The sequence below is a fragment of the Prionailurus viverrinus genome, chromosome B3 (genome assembly GCF_022837055.1).
Source record: "Prionailurus viverrinus isolate Anna chromosome B3, UM_Priviv_1.0, whole genome shotgun sequence".
Classification (NCBI taxonomy): domain Eukaryota; kingdom Metazoa; phylum Chordata; class Mammalia; order Carnivora; family Felidae; genus Prionailurus; species Prionailurus viverrinus.
In genome coordinates this window covers 5,073,818-5,088,619 of record NC_062566.1, presented here as the reverse complement: position 1 = coordinate 5,088,619, position 14,802 = coordinate 5,073,818, and the positions used below count along the sequence as shown (strand labels likewise).

The window sequence follows — 14,802 nt, the reverse complement described above, 5'->3', positions numbered from 1 at the left end:
AAGGCGGGAGGGGAGGGGGTTAGGGTTTGGCACAGCCTGCCTGGCAGCACTTGAGTCCGCAGGGCACAAAGGGGTTGGCTCTGGGCACATGACACAAGAACAGGAAGTGCCAGGCATGTGGTAGCACCTGCTGTGGGAACGTGCACTGCACAATAATGGGCGCTGCTTGTCAGGTGGCCCTTCAGGAGAGTGGGTGTGGGGCATACCCCTAGGTACCCTCTGTGGTTTCTGGTGTTCCGGCCACCCATAAATCAATGTCCTTTTGTTCCTTGTCCGAAGAGTGCCCTCCAGCTGCTGTCTACACAGACGCTCAGGATGCTGCCTCGGTCACCAGACATTTATCTAAGCGCAGTGGCCTCGTGCTTGAGTGCGCGTTAGAGCCTACTCAGGGACTTTTTTTTTTTTTTTTAAATTTTTTTTTTCCACGTTTTTATTTATTTTTGGGACAGAGAGAGACAGAGCATGAACGTGGGAGGGGCAGAGAGAGAGGGAGACACAGAATCGGAAACAGGCTCCAGGCTCCGAGCCATCAGCCCAGAGCCTGACGCGGGGCTCGAACTCACGGACCGCGAGATCGTGAGCTCAGGGACTTTTTAAAAGACCGCTCGCTGTGGCCAGCTCCCAGAGCTGCCTGTTCTGGGGCAGGGCCCGGGAATTCGCATGTCCCGCAAGTTCCCAGATGATGCGGCTACCGCTAGTCTGAACTAGTGTAAAAATGATAGGCTTCTGAACCCCAGATCTTATCAGGCCATGGACATAAATTTGTTTGGCTCTTAAAGTAATGTTTTGTTTTTGTTTTTTGGTTAATGCAGTTATTAAAAAAATCGCATTTCATATCAATTTGGATTTCTGATTTCTCCTTAAAGAATTGGAAGATCTCACAACCCTGGTTATTTCCTCTTACCCAGAATTACCGATTTTCACCTTGCTTGTTTTCCTTTTCTCCGTAGTATTTACCACCTTCTCAGGGTCTGTGCTTAACAGCTTGTATTATTTATTACATTGATTTTACATGGTCTGCACTCCCCAGCCTCCCACTAGAACATAAGCCCCAGACTTGCCGAGCAGTCTGAAGTCAGGAATGTTTGATCTGTTGATTGATCCTAAGCATCCAGAATGGTATCTGTCTTCTGGGTTTCCTAAATGCTGGGAAGATGGACGGGAAGTGGTAACGCACTGGGGCTCCAGTGGCTGCCATGCCCTCCACAGGATGTGTGGATTCCCTCTCCTCCCACTTGTCTGTCGTTTGCTGCCTGCCTGGCCTAACAGGCATGGAGTTTGTGATCTCTGACAAGACAGCGCTGCTGGGAATGTACTAGGTTCTCGTGATGGAAATGTAGCATCTCCCCTAGAAGAGAACACAGCCTGAAAGTGGGGGGGAGGGGGCATTTTTTAATTTGGAAACCACTTGCTTCCACTAATGATTTCTCTCGGTAATTGGTGTAGTCTGTAATTTCTCACTCAAAGTGTTTCTGTCAGATGCTACAACAACAGCCTCAACTAAAATTAGTGCTTCACCTGAGAACTATTTGGTACCTTGTTAATGCTGGCCACTGGAGAAAGAGAAAAAGGCATAGAAGCTGGCTTAGGGAACCCGCATTCTAGTGGGGAAGATGGTGAGCGGGCTGTGGCCGTAAATGGGGGAGAATCTCCGTGGAGGCCTGTGCAGGATTCTCAGGGGCTTCCAGCCACCGCCTTGGGAGAGGAGGAGAAAGAAGGTGATGCTGGCTTCACTGAGGAGGTAGTTCTCGCCTGGTCTTGAATAGAAGAATGTCCCATGGCGAAGGCACAAGGGCATTCCGGGCAGGAGAGGCACCTTTGTGGGGCCATGGCACTTGGTGGGTTCAGAAGAGAGCCAGTGGGGGTGACGGGTGGGAAGCTGTGGCCCATTGGCCAGGAGCCAGGCTGGCTCTCTCTCTGCCCTAGGCCTCTTGAAGTCTACAGAAAAGAAGTTGTGGACACAGCCTTCATCTACTTGTTTATTTCCTTTTTCTCTTCGTCCAGCAGCCCAAGGGGACCCTGCAGGCACATGACACGTCTTCGCTGCCCACGGTCATCATGAGAAGCAAGCGTAAGTAACTCCGCCCTCCTCTCTTCCAGCTTTTTGACTCTCTGGTTCAGGACTTAAACATACTTCTGTAGTAATTCATTTGTTACTCTTAATCAAGATTTGAATATTTATTTCGTGTTAAGTTAGAGAAGGCTGCAGGTTCATTGACCAGAAGCTTAATGTTCTGCCATCTGGCTGTCTTAGAAAGCTCTAGAAGGGTGTGTGTACTTGCTTAAAAGGCAGCCCTGTGTCCGTGTGTTTAAGCAGGTGACCCCGTGCATCTCGAAATTCCTCTTCCGAGGGTCGACGCTTGTTTTTAGGGCCTCACAGTTGCACAAAGAAAATGAGATCTTGCTGATTGAACTTCTTAGTTCATAAACTGTGAAGTTAAGTAACTCATTCTCTTTTTTCCCAATGACTTCAGGTGGTACAGAAAACTGCGTAAATGACACTGTTCCATCCACATCATGCTGCCTTCACCAGTGTGTGCGAGGCTCCACTTTGGTTTTCCTTCACGTTCTCCCTTTTTCGCTCTCCACTCCCTCATGCCTTTCCCTCCTTAGCACCCACTGTAGTTATTTAACACATCTCTTTCCACTCAGCTCCGTTGTCGCACATGTCTGTCTCTGAAAATGTCTCTTACTGTTTCACGTGTCGAATTTATATTACATAGGACCTACGCTTATTCATCCTTTTTTCCCCATCTGTCACTTTGAGATCTGCGCGTGTTAAGTGTCAGCTGTTGCAGACTGCAGGATGTGCTCTTTCACAGACCTGCTCCCCACTTTCGTTATCAGTCCCCCCTCCCCGCCGAAATCACCACAAGCGAGGACGACGCAGCTCTGAGTATCATCTTAATTGGCCCCTACAGACACCCATGTGGGACTTACCCCAAGGCAGTGTTTTTCAAAGTGTAGTTCCTGGATCCATCGGAAGTGCGAGTTCCTGGGCCCCGCCCAGACCTACTGAATCCGAAATTCCAGGGGTGGCGCCCAGGGCGGTGCTCCAGGCCCTCCAGGTGAGGCTGGTGCACTGGCCTGAGAACCAATGCCGCTCGCCTGGTTGCTCTGAATTCTTCCAGGAGATGGGGAATTCCCTTTAGGGAGATTAAGGCTGCTGGCTGCCCATCTCTGCAAGTAGATATCTGGAAGAGAAGTTTCGCCAGAACGACAACCACTTGTCTCGGCGATCCAGCCTATTCCAGCACCTTTTACCGGTCTCATCTTCCTTAACTTTTTTTCCGGGACATTATCCCTCACTTCAGAAATCTGTTTGCTTCCATATCAGATAAAATGACATCTTTTTTTTTTTTAAGGCTACCTGTCTTATGCCAGGTTGTGTGTGTTACCTCTGACCCCCACATGTATTTTTATTCCTGTGTTACCACCCCCCCCCCCCCCAACGAGTGTGGTGTAAGAGTACAGATAGTGGATTCAAGTCGTGTGGGTCGGAGCCAAGCGCTGCCTCTTAATAGCCGTGTGACCTTAGACATTTACTGCATCCCCACTCCGTCCGTCGTCGAAACGAATGACTGCAGTTTCAGTGGGTGCTCGACAGGTTTAAACGAGACCAAACCTATAAAGTACTTAATGGTAGGCCTCCTTAAGTGTTAGCTTTGGCTACTGTCCCCATCACCACAAAGAAGGAAACTGAGGCTCAGAGATACTAAGTCACTTAACCTGAGTGGAGTAGGGATCGGTTTCAAAGAAGGGAAATTATAACTTTCACTACCGCCCCCATGCTGTCCTTTGAAAACAAAATTGTTCTGGGGCGCCTGGGTGGCTCAGTCGGTTAAGCATCCGACTTTGGCTCAGGTCATGATCTCGCGGTTTGGGAGTTCAAGCCCCGTGTTGGGCTCCGTGCGCACAGCCTGGAGCCTGCTTTGGATTCTGTGTCTCCCTCTCTCTGTGCTCCTCCCCTGCTTGCACTCTGTCTCTGTCTCTCTCAAAAATAAGTAAAAATTTAAAAAAAAAAATTTTTTTTTTAAAACAAAGTTCTTGGGGTGCCTGGCTGGCTCAGTCAGTGCAAGTCTTGATTTCAGGGTTGTGAGTCTGAGTCCCATATTGGGTGTAGAGGTTACATAACAAAATTTTTTTTTAGTTTAAAAAAAAAGAAACAAAGTTGTTCTTTATCACTTTTAGGGTTCTGCGTAGCATGACCTCACTCAGCCTCTCCAGCTCTTTCTACTGATTCTTTATATACATCTTCCTTTCTCTTCTACTGGTTCCCTCCTTTCCACATTCATACGACATGATTATTTCTGCTGTTTCCTTCACACAGCTCTCTCCTCATCAGTGTCCTGTCTTCCTTCTGGCCCATCCACATCCTTCCCACTCTTCAGGAACCAGTGTTTGTTCCTCCATCAGATTCTGTCCGCTCGCTGACATCCCTCCCGCCGCACCGAGGCTGTGCCCTGGGCTCTTGAACACTTGGGCATAGAGCCCCCACTCTGTTGGGGCGGGGCCCACATCTCCATCCTTGTGTGCTTCCTGCAGGAGGGGTCTGGTTGTGTGCAAGTGTAGCATGTTTCTGGTGTTTTATTATATCACCTTCTTCTAAATAGAATTTGAGTTGGAAATTAATGGTTTTTATTAATTCTGAAGTCAAAAACATCCTGAAATACCGTGAAGTCATAACAGCTGCCCCAGTACAATTTCCTCTAGTTCTTGACACTCCTGGGGACAGACAGACGATGCAGCTCGCATCTGGGACAGGAGCTCAGTTACCAGGGAGAAACCACTTGTTAACCCAAATGCTGGTGTGTCCAGTTGAACATGAAATCAGCTCTGCTTTCCTCTCTGGTCACGTTCAGGAGAAATACGCACTCTGAGAAGAACCTACTGTGTGACCTTAAACATATGTTGCATCTCACCCAGCTGTAAATTAAAAGAATTGGTCAAAATCTGTGTTCTCAAACAGCAAAAGCATCACTCAGGGAGCTCGTAAAACGTGTGGACGCCACAGTGCCCGCCCCAACGGCGGACAGGGCAGGGAATTCGCACGTCTTGACCAGCACCTCAGAGCTGCTGGGGAGGCACCCCCAAAGCACTGACCTCCCAGCCCTGTGGTTCCTTTCATCCCGAAAATTCTTTCAGTTTTGTTTTATTTCCCTTTGAATTATTCTGTTTTCCTCTGAATTGAATTCAGTTTCATTTCAATTTATTTTCCTTTGAATTACTTTCTCTGTTTGAATGCACTGTTATCACACAATTCTTTTTTTTTTTTTTTTTCAATTTTTTTTTTCAACGTTTATTTATTTTTGGGACAGAGAGAGACAGAGCATGAACAGGGGAGGGGCAGAGAGAGGGAGACACAGAATCGGAAACAGGCTCCAGGCTCCGAGCCATCAGCCCAGAGCCTGACGCAGGGCTCGAACTCACGGACCATGAGATCGTGACCTGGCTGAAGTCGGACGCTTAACTGACTGCGGCACCCAGGCGCCCCATCACACGATTCTTTATCCCTGTTGCCTAATCTGCATCCCACCCACATGAAACCAGTCTTCTTAGTTTTATGTATTTATCTTCTTCAACTTTTTTAATTAAAATAAAGCCAACACCAATTTGGGTTATTAATTTTTTTTTCTCCTTTAATAATTTGGATGAATCTTTTTAAAAAAAAATTTTTTTTAACATTTATTCACTTTTAAGAGAGAGCACAAGCTTGGGAGGAACAGAAAGAGGGGGACACAGAATCCAAAGCAGGCTCCAGGCTCCAGGCTCCAGGCTCCAGGCTCCAAGCTGTCAGCACAGAGACCAATGTGGGGCTCGAACTCACAAACCGTGAGATCATGACCTGAGCTGATGTTGGACACTTAACCAACTGAACCACCCAGGCACCCCCATTTTTCTCTTTTTTTGTTTTTCAAAAAAAATTTTTTTGGGACGCCTGGGTAGCGCAGTCGGTTAAGCGTCCGACTTCAGCCAGGTCACGATCTCGCGGTCCGTGAATTCGAGCCCCGCGTCAGGCTCTGGGCTGATGGCTCGGAGCCTGGAGCCTGTTTCCGATTCTGTGTCTCCCTCTCTCTCTGCCCCTCCCCCGTTCATGCTCTGTCTCTCTCTGTCCCAAAAATAAATAAAAACGTGGAAAAAAAAAATTAAAAAAAAATAAATAAATAAATAAAAATTTTTTTTTAAATGTTTATTTATTTTTGAGAGACAGAGACAGAGTGTGAGCGGGGCAGGGGCAGAGAGAGAGAGAAAGACACAGAATCCAAAGCAGGCTCCAGGCTCTGAGCTGTCAGCACAGAGCCCGATGCAGGACTTGAACTCACAAGCTGTGAGATCATGACCCGAACTGAAGTCGGACGCTTAACCGACTGAGCCACCCAGGTGCCCCTTTTTGTTTTTTTTTTAAACATGAGAGTCTGTTGTGTAACTTTGTTTTGCACCTTGATTTCCCCCCCATTGCAATGTTATCTTGGAGATCTGTGTTGGTTCATGGCGACTGTCCTCATTTTTTCAAAACGACGTAGTATTCCAGTATGTGACATGCCATCATTTATTAATCAATCTTGATACTCGTTTTTGTCTTTTGTAGTATTTTGCTTTGATCACTAGTATCGCATTGAATAACTTTGGACGTATGTCGTTTCAAGCATCACACAGGTGCATCTTGCAGAATAAGCGTGCCCTGAATGGGAATTACTGGATCAAGGGGTATAGGCATTTGCAGCTTCACTAGGTGTTGCCGGACCATCCTCTGTAGAGTTCCTGTATGCACTTACACTCCCAGGGCAAATCTAAGCTGGAGACGTTTGCTTCTGTTTGGCATTTGTCGGAGGAGTCCGCCCCGGTGAGCTTGGAAACATGTGCTTCAGTCTGTGCCCTCTCTTCCTTCACAGCCTCCCAGCCCAAGGAGCGCCCCCGATCCGCGGTCCTCCTGGTGGAGGAAACCACTGCCGTCCCCATGTTTGCCAGTAGACGGTCACAGCAAAGCGTTTCACTCTCCAAAAGTGTCTCCATACAGAACATTGCTGGGTAAGTGGGGGTTTAAACACAGCTCGGTTGACATCTAGGCAACAAGAGTGTAATAAAATAATCCTATAATTTGACAAAAATATCCTCATCAGAAAAAAAAATTGTGTAAAGTAATGACTTGGTGCACATCCAGGTGTACAGACGAGGAGAGTGGGGATTACGTTTTGAGGCACTGTCCTGACCGCCATTTTGTGACAAGGATCCCCTGTCAGCCAGGTTGTCCTATGCTTTGTGCACAGTCAGCCTCGCTTTTAAGGATCCCTAGTTATAAAGGGCTGGTTTTTAGATTAAAATAAGAAGTGGAAACGGGGGAAATGACTTGTTTCTGAATTTTGTCTGGTAATCACTTAAATTTTCAGATGTTACACTTTCCTGTTGGTCCATTGAACCTGGTGTTTTTGCTTCTCTTTAAATCTCTTTTCTGTCCTTGCGTCTGGACTCTTAAGTCCGTTCCATGGAAGTGAATAATGGGCCAGTTATGACTGTTAGGTCCCCACTCACTCATTTGCACTAAGTTCCTTTTGTGGTCCCTGCAAAAGTTGCTATGGCCCCCGACTGTGCAAGCCCTGGCTGTCACGGGGTTAGCACAGGACTGATTGTGATGTTATTGGCTGCTTTGGGATAAGACTCCTGCCTTCACATCAAGTAAAGAAATCATCTCAAATGTAGGACTCAAAACATATCTTGCACCTCTCTTAACCTAGGCTAGAGTAAAATTCTTAATTAAAGGATACAAATCTTTTGTCTCTATTTCCTAACCTCTGTGCTGGCTAGTGTTTCCTTGCTAAAAAAAAAATGTTCCAGGTATTTTTATTTTGTTTTGTCTTTGTAGTGTTGTTCTTCAAAGGCCTTCTTTCAGAGTTGTTACAGATCAAAACTTGTTTTTATTATGACTTTAAAAAATTATTCTTTGAGGGGCGCCTGGGTGGCGCAGTCAGTTAAACGTCCGACTTCAGCCAGGTCACGATCTCGCGGTCCGTGAGTTCGAGCCCCGCGTCAGGCTCTGGGCTGATGGCTCGGAGCCTGGAGCCTGTTTCCGATTCTGTGTCTCTCTCTCTCTCTCTCTCTGCCCCTCCCCCGTTCATGCTCTGTCTCTCTCTGTCCCCCCCCAAAAAAATTAAAAAAAAAAAAAAATTATTCTTTGAATAAAATGTAAACTTTTAAATGACTCTGGCCTGCTTTCGTGTCCTACCGCAATCATTTAGTCCAAAGAATACAGTTTATTAGAAGTGCTGATTAAATAAGTGTGATTATTTAAGGAACAAGGAGAAAGAGTGCAGTGGTTACACAGTGAGTTTCAGATAGAGAAATTTCTTGTGTAATGTGTATAGAGTTTAAAGGAGGAGCGTTCTCCCCCCTCTACCTATCATTTAGAAAAAAAAAAATCAAAGGCCCGTAAGTTCAAGTTTGCAATGATGTCAAGTGCTTCTGACCTTCCTTAGCAGTGTTGCATGTGGCTGGGTTCCTGACGTAAGTAATTTGTCTTCTAATCATTGTGGTGCTTGCCGCCACCTATCATTTTAGAGTTTTTCAGGTACTCCTTTAAGAATGCAGACCGTGGCTTATCAAAATGTGTTTGCCAGTGTGTGCTTCTTTTTGTCCCCAGAGTCGGCACTGATGAGAACATATCAAACACCTGGAAGTTCCTGTCTCATTCGACAGACTCACTAAATAAAATCAGCAAGGTCAATGAGTCGACAGAATCACTTACTGATGAGGGTAAGAGGAAGTTACGGCTGTGTCTTATGCATCTGTGGGGACCGTGTGCCGTTCCCTGAATGCAAGTGTTAATGGAACAACAGTTCCTGCCTCTTCCTTGCTCCTGTGAGGAGTCTCTGAGTTGTCTCGGAATCATCGCATGCTTCGTAACAAACTGGTAGTTGTCCATTTGAGGGATGTCATTGATTTCATGTGCTTGTACTCTAGCACCAGCACTTCTTCTTCCCCTGGACTTTCACACACCGTCAATTTGTAGCTCTCTCAGCAGGTTATGAGCCTGCTCTCTTAAACGAGTGAAGTTACCAGGTCCCTTCCAATTCCTGCTTCACCTGGGAATCATGTCTCAGTCACATTAAATATATGGGATATTTATCACGCTTAGCCAGAATCTTGACTGTAGAGTGTCCCAGTCCCAAACAGGAAAGGATTCTTTTCTAGCCCTGGAATATGCGTTCTATAAGTATCCTGTGTGTTAATGCAGTGTTTGTGTCTTACAAAGTTACCACCCAGGGAAGTCCAGTGTAAGCTTTCCAGAGCTCACAGACCCAAGATTCTGATCCTGATCTTTTGATACTTTGAGGAGTAGGTACAGACATGAATGAAGGACAGCTGATGGGGGACTTTGAGATGGAATCCAAACAGCTAGAAGCAGAGTCCTGGAGTCGAATAGTGGACAGCAAGTTTCTGAAACAGCAAAAGAAAGATGTGGTCAAACGGCAAGAAGTGATTTACGGTGAGACCCTCCAATCGCTCTGCAAATATTTGGTTCGCATTGTGCAGCACTTTTAATCCGGTGAATCCCTGGACTGGATGGAAAGCCGATTTCAAGTACTTAGCATGTCAAAGATACTCTTTAAAAACTTTGGGGCCTAGGGGCGCCTGGGTGGCGCAGTCGGTTAAGCGTCCGACTTCAGCCAGGTCGCGATCTCGCGGTCTGTGAGTTCGAGCCCCGCGTCGGGCTCTGGGCTGATGCCTCAGAGCCTGGAGCCTGTTTCCGATTCTGTGTCTCCCTCTCTCTCTGCCCCTCCCCCGTTCATGCTCTGTCTCTCTGTCCCAAAAATAAATAAACGTTAAAAAAAAAAAAAAAAAAAAAAAAACTTTGGGGCCTAGAGACATGATCTTATTTCTGTCCTTCTCTTTCTCTTTAAAATTATTTCCTTTAATTTTATTGAACATTCTGTTTAATATGAGTGCTTATTTGTGCAACGGCCCCAGATAGAGATCGCTTGTGACAGTACAGTTTGAGTCCTTAAGCTACACTAGAAACCAAGCACAAGTTTTCTAGGAAACGGGATGCAGTGATTATGAAAGGCTCTGAATCCTAGAAAGACCACTTGGGAAACCACCATTTAAGAGTGATGGAATCCAGTATGCTGTCAGTAGAGTGTTCGGCCACGTGCAATGTGGAGGCGTAAGAGGGAAGCACTTTAGGGGAAGGACAGCTATGGACCCAGTTTTTAAGTTTTAATTGGGCTCTAAACAGCCTTCAGCCTAAAGTGGGCTCCCAGTAGCAGCGGGTGACCTTTGAAGGAGAATCCTTCAAAAGAATATTCCTGACCGTCCAGCTTTGTCCTCCCTCAGAGTTGATGCAGACAGAGCTGCACCACGTCCGGACGCTCAAGATTATGAGCGACGTGTACAGCCGGGGGATGATGACCGAACTGCTCTTTGAGCAGCAGATGGTGGAGAAGCTGTTCCCCTGTTTGGACGAGCTGATCAGTATCCATAGCCAGTTCTTCCAGAGGATCCTGGAGCGGAAGAAGGAATCTCTGGTGGATAAAAGTGAGAAGAACTTTCTCATCAAGAGGATGGGGGACGTGCTTGTAAATCAGGTGAGCCACAGGAAGGATCTTTCCCACACAGTGAGGGAAATGCGAAGCTTCGGGGCTCAGTAGGCATGTATTTACATTGTGGCTGTACTGTTATCTTTGTAAGCATACGCAAATTACTGAATGTCTCTGAGCCTCACCTTCCTGTTCCGTAAACAAGGACAGATTTTCTCTCCTAATGCTGTTTTTTAAAATTAAATGCATACAGGGATGCCTGGGTGGCTCAGTCAGTTAAGCATCCAACTTCGGCTCACAGTTTGTGAGTTTAAGCCCTGCATCGGGCTCTGTGCTGACAGCCCAGAGCTTGGAGCCTGCTTTCAGATTCTGTGTCTCCCTCTCTCTCCCCCTCCTGAACTTTCACTCGGTGTCTGTCTCTCTCTCTCTCTCTCTCTCTCTCAAAAATAAACATTAAAAAAGAAAAAAAATAAATATTAAAAAAAAATTAAATGTATACATAATCTATGTGATAGATAGTAAAAGCCCATGTTTCTTCTTCAGCATCCATACCATCATCAGAAACAGTGTAGTTTAAGAAATCAAAAGCTAGAGGGGCGCCTGGGGCGGCTCAGTCGGTTGAGCGTCCAACTTCGACTCAGGTCATGATCTCACGGTTTGTGAGTTTGAGCCCCACATTGGGCTCTGTGCTGACAGGTCGGAGCCTGGAGCCTGCTTCGGATTCTGTGTCTCCCTCTCTCTCTGGCCCTTCCCCCTCTCGAGCTCTGTCTCTCTCTGTCCATCAAAAATAAACATTAAAAAAAAAAGATGTCAAAAGCTATTTGTTGAAAGTCTCAACTTCCCCCTGTGCCTCAAATCAAAAAGAACTCCTTTGGGGCGCCTGGGTGGCCCAGTTGGTTGAGGGTCTCACTTCAGATCAAATCATGATCTCACAGTTTGTGATTTTGAGCCCCTCGTCTGCTGTCAGCACAGAGCCCACTTGGGATCCTCTGTCCCTCTCTCTCTGCCCCTTCCCCATTTGTTCTGTCTTTCAAAACTAAGCATTAAAAACAACAACAAAACTCTTTTATCTGAAAACCACCTGAATAAAAAACTACGTATAGAATAGTTCATAAAATAGACCTTGCTGATATTGGGTGTGGTGTGGTTTCAGTCCTACTCCAAAAACAGTTGGGCCAGAAGTTACTTTGATACTTTCAGATATGCTTGTCACAGACTATTTTAATGTTTCTTTTTAAAACATTGTCTTTGGGGGGTGGGGGGGAAGCTGTTGCTAGTTTGGCCTTCACAGACAGAAGGGCACAGGTCACCCGCTCTTCCTCCCTCGCAGGTCTGTGCCCCAGGGTAGAAGCAGGGGCTCCATTGCCGGAACCTTTGCCTGAGCGCTAGAAGGGTTGTCTTTTCTTCTGCTCGTGAGCCCAGACCCTTCACTCGTTAATTCAGCGATGCATTCCGTCGTTCATTTTTCGTGTATTTACTGGGCATCTACTCAGTGCCAGGTGGAACCACAAAGGCAGATTCAGCGTAGACCTCCGCCTTGCGGAGCCCTCGTTCTCAGGTGAAAACCAGCTCGGTGTGGAGCAGACGCACGCGCAGTGCGGTACCTGCTGTAACACAGGTGTCTGCGAAGGGCGAGCGGTCAGCTCTGCAAGTGAAGACCTTTCCTCCCTGAGTGTCCTCCTCCAGCAGTTTCCATGTGTCTCTCTCTCTGCCCTCACACCTGCACGGGTACCTCATCTAACCTTGACTTATGCTATCCACAGCTTGTTGTATTGAGCACATCCTCTAGTAAGGTCTGTGACAGTAGGACCTTAGTCCCCCATGGCATCATAGTCCCCCGTGGCATGCACTAATGGCTTCTGTGTGCCAGTTCTAGAATCACCCTGTCACAGTTCATGAGTTCGAGCCCCGCCTCAGGCTCTGCGCTGACAGCTGGAGCCTGCTTTGGATTCGGTTTCCGTGTCTCTCTGCCCCTCCCCCATGCGCGCGCGCGCTCGCGCGCGCGCGCGCGCTCTCTCTCTCTCTCTCTCTCTCTCTCTCTCTCCCTCTCTGTCTCTCTCTCTTTGTCTCTCTCTCTCTCTGTCTCTCTGTCTCTCAAGAGTAAACATTAAAAAAAAAAGGATCACCCTTTCAGAGCGCCTGTATCAGAGCGGGAGCAAACCACCTAAAATATCTCTGCCTTAGCTTCCCCTTTGGTAAAGGGGGAGACCCGGAAAAACTAGCTTCCCTGAACCTTTTTTCAAGATTTTGGGTAAGGATCAATTTGTGTTGCCTTCAGAGATTTTTACTACAGTTGGAAGTCGATGTTTAGGATGCATGATGGGACCACGCACAGAAACACATGGGTTTACCAAGAAGTGAGTGTATCTTCAGATGCGTTGTTGAGATGGCACACATTTGGGACTGATTAAAGGGCCATGCAGAATTGTCAGGCTGCTGGCCTGAGGTACCTGAGATAAGCAGGTCCCTGGGTGATACTGGCTGTTCCTGATGTCTTTCTAACTCATCCTGGTGAATTTTTTGTTTTTTTTTAATTTTTTTTTCAACGTTTATTTATTTTTGGGACAGAGAGAGACAGAGCATGAACGGGGGAGGGGCAGAGAGAGAGGGAGACACAGCATCGGAAACAGGCTCCAGGCTTTGAGCCATCAGCCCAGAGCCCGACGCGGGGCTCGAACTCCCGGACCGCGAGATCGTGACGTGGCTGAAGTCGGACGCTTAACCGACTGCGCCACCCAGGCGCCAAGACTATCTCACAGAGAACATTTAGTGGGTCCCCTTGTTTTACTACCGTGTTTGTGACAAACAGAAATTAGAACACATGTTGCATTACTTATGTGCATGCTACATAGACATTTCTGTGGTTATTGGATTTTTAAAAAATTTTTTTTAACTTTTTTTTTTTAATTTATTTTTAAGAGAGAGCACAAGTGGGGGAGGGGTAGAGAGAGGGAGACACAGGATCCAAAGCAGGCTGCAGGCTCTGAGCTGTCAGCACAGAGCCCCACATGGGGCTTGAACTTCCGAACTGTGAGATCAAGACCTGAGCCGAAGTTGAACACTCAACCAACTGAGCCACCCAGGCACCCCTGTTTCTTTAAATATATGTAACAGCTTTATTGAAATAAATTCAAATACCACTTAACGTACCCCTTTAATGTGTATAGTTCAGTGGGTTTTCATGTATTCACGGACTTGTACATCCCTCATCACACTGAGTTTCAGAACATTTTTATGACCCTCCCCGCCCCCCCGCAACTGCCCCAGCCCTGGGCATCCACTAATCTGCTTTCTGTCTCTGTGAAGTTGCCTAATCTGGACATAGCTTTATAAATGGGATAAGATAGTGTGTAGTCCTTTGTGATTGGCTTTTTTCATTTAGAATAGTGCCTTTAAGGTTCATCAGTATTGCAGCATGTATTGGTTGATTTCGTTCCTTTTCGTGGCTGAATAATAATAGTCCATGCATGTATATACCACCTTTGATTATCTTTTGATGGGCATTTGCTTATTTCCACCTGGGGGCACTTGTGAATATAGCAGCCGTGAACTTTCATATCCATGCTTTTGTGTGGAGTAAATCTTCCATCCAGGAGTGGAATTTCCAGGTCGTGTGGTAGCTTTTTGAGGAGCTGCCAGACTGTTTCCCAAAGCTGCTGCACCATTTTCATCTTTTGAGGGAATTCTTGGGGAGCCACTCTTGGGTTTTACAAAGAGACTGGGAACTTTGTACAAAATGGGGGTAAAACGTCAGCACCCCGACTTACGACTTCCCTTCTCTTTTCTCTGCAGTTTTCAGGGGAGAACGCGGAGCGCTTGAAGAAGACGTACGGCAAGTTCTGTGGGCAGCACAACCAGTCTGTAAACTACTTTAAAGACCTTTACACCAAGGATAAGCGGTTTCAGGCCTTTGTGAAGGTATCGGTGTGAAACGTGGAAAACCCCCATCATTGTCCGGGGCTCTGTGTTGCCGTCTGTTGAGCCGCAGCCCCCTTGAGCAGTTCCTGATGACCCGTTTTGTCCTTTGCAGAAGAAGATGAGCAGCTCCGTCGTGAGGAGACTGGGAATCCCGGAGTGCATACTGCTGGTGACCCAGCGGATCACCAAATACCCGGTGTTGTTCCAAAGGATCCTGCAGTGTACCAAAGGTGAGCCCCCGTCCTTAGCCAGTCGTGTGTGGTGCCGGGGCACTGTTTCCTATGTCCAGCGTCTCCAGAGGCCCCAGTGAAGAGCTCCTGCTTGCTCTCAAACGTCCAAAAGAGATCCTGTG

General features: G+C 46.9%; 1 protein-coding gene across 10 annotated transcripts in view; it reads left to right on the top strand.

Annotated features, from left to right (window-relative positions):
• AKAP13 (A-kinase anchoring protein 13) overlaps positions 1-14,802 on the top strand; it is a 336,674-nt gene that overhangs the window by 298,153 nt on the left and 23,719 nt on the right. For 6 of the 10 annotated variants that reach the window (XM_047862510.1, XM_047862509.1, XM_047862507.1 and 3 more), the window contains 7 exons: positions 2,005-2,071; positions 6,894-7,029; positions 8,636-8,748; positions 9,329-9,481; positions 10,330-10,580; positions 14,325-14,450; positions 14,563-14,680. In XM_047862510.1, the coding sequence (XP_047718466.1) occupies positions 2,005-2,071; positions 6,894-7,029; positions 8,636-8,748; positions 9,329-9,481; positions 10,330-10,580; positions 14,325-14,450; positions 14,563-14,680 (964 nt within the window). The remainder of the gene's footprint in view (positions 1-2,004; positions 2,072-6,893; positions 7,030-8,635; positions 8,749-9,328; positions 9,482-10,329; positions 10,581-14,324; positions 14,451-14,562; positions 14,681-14,802) is intronic. The other 4 variants (XM_047862506.1, XM_047862514.1, XM_047862508.1 and 1 more) reach the window with 3 other exon arrangements.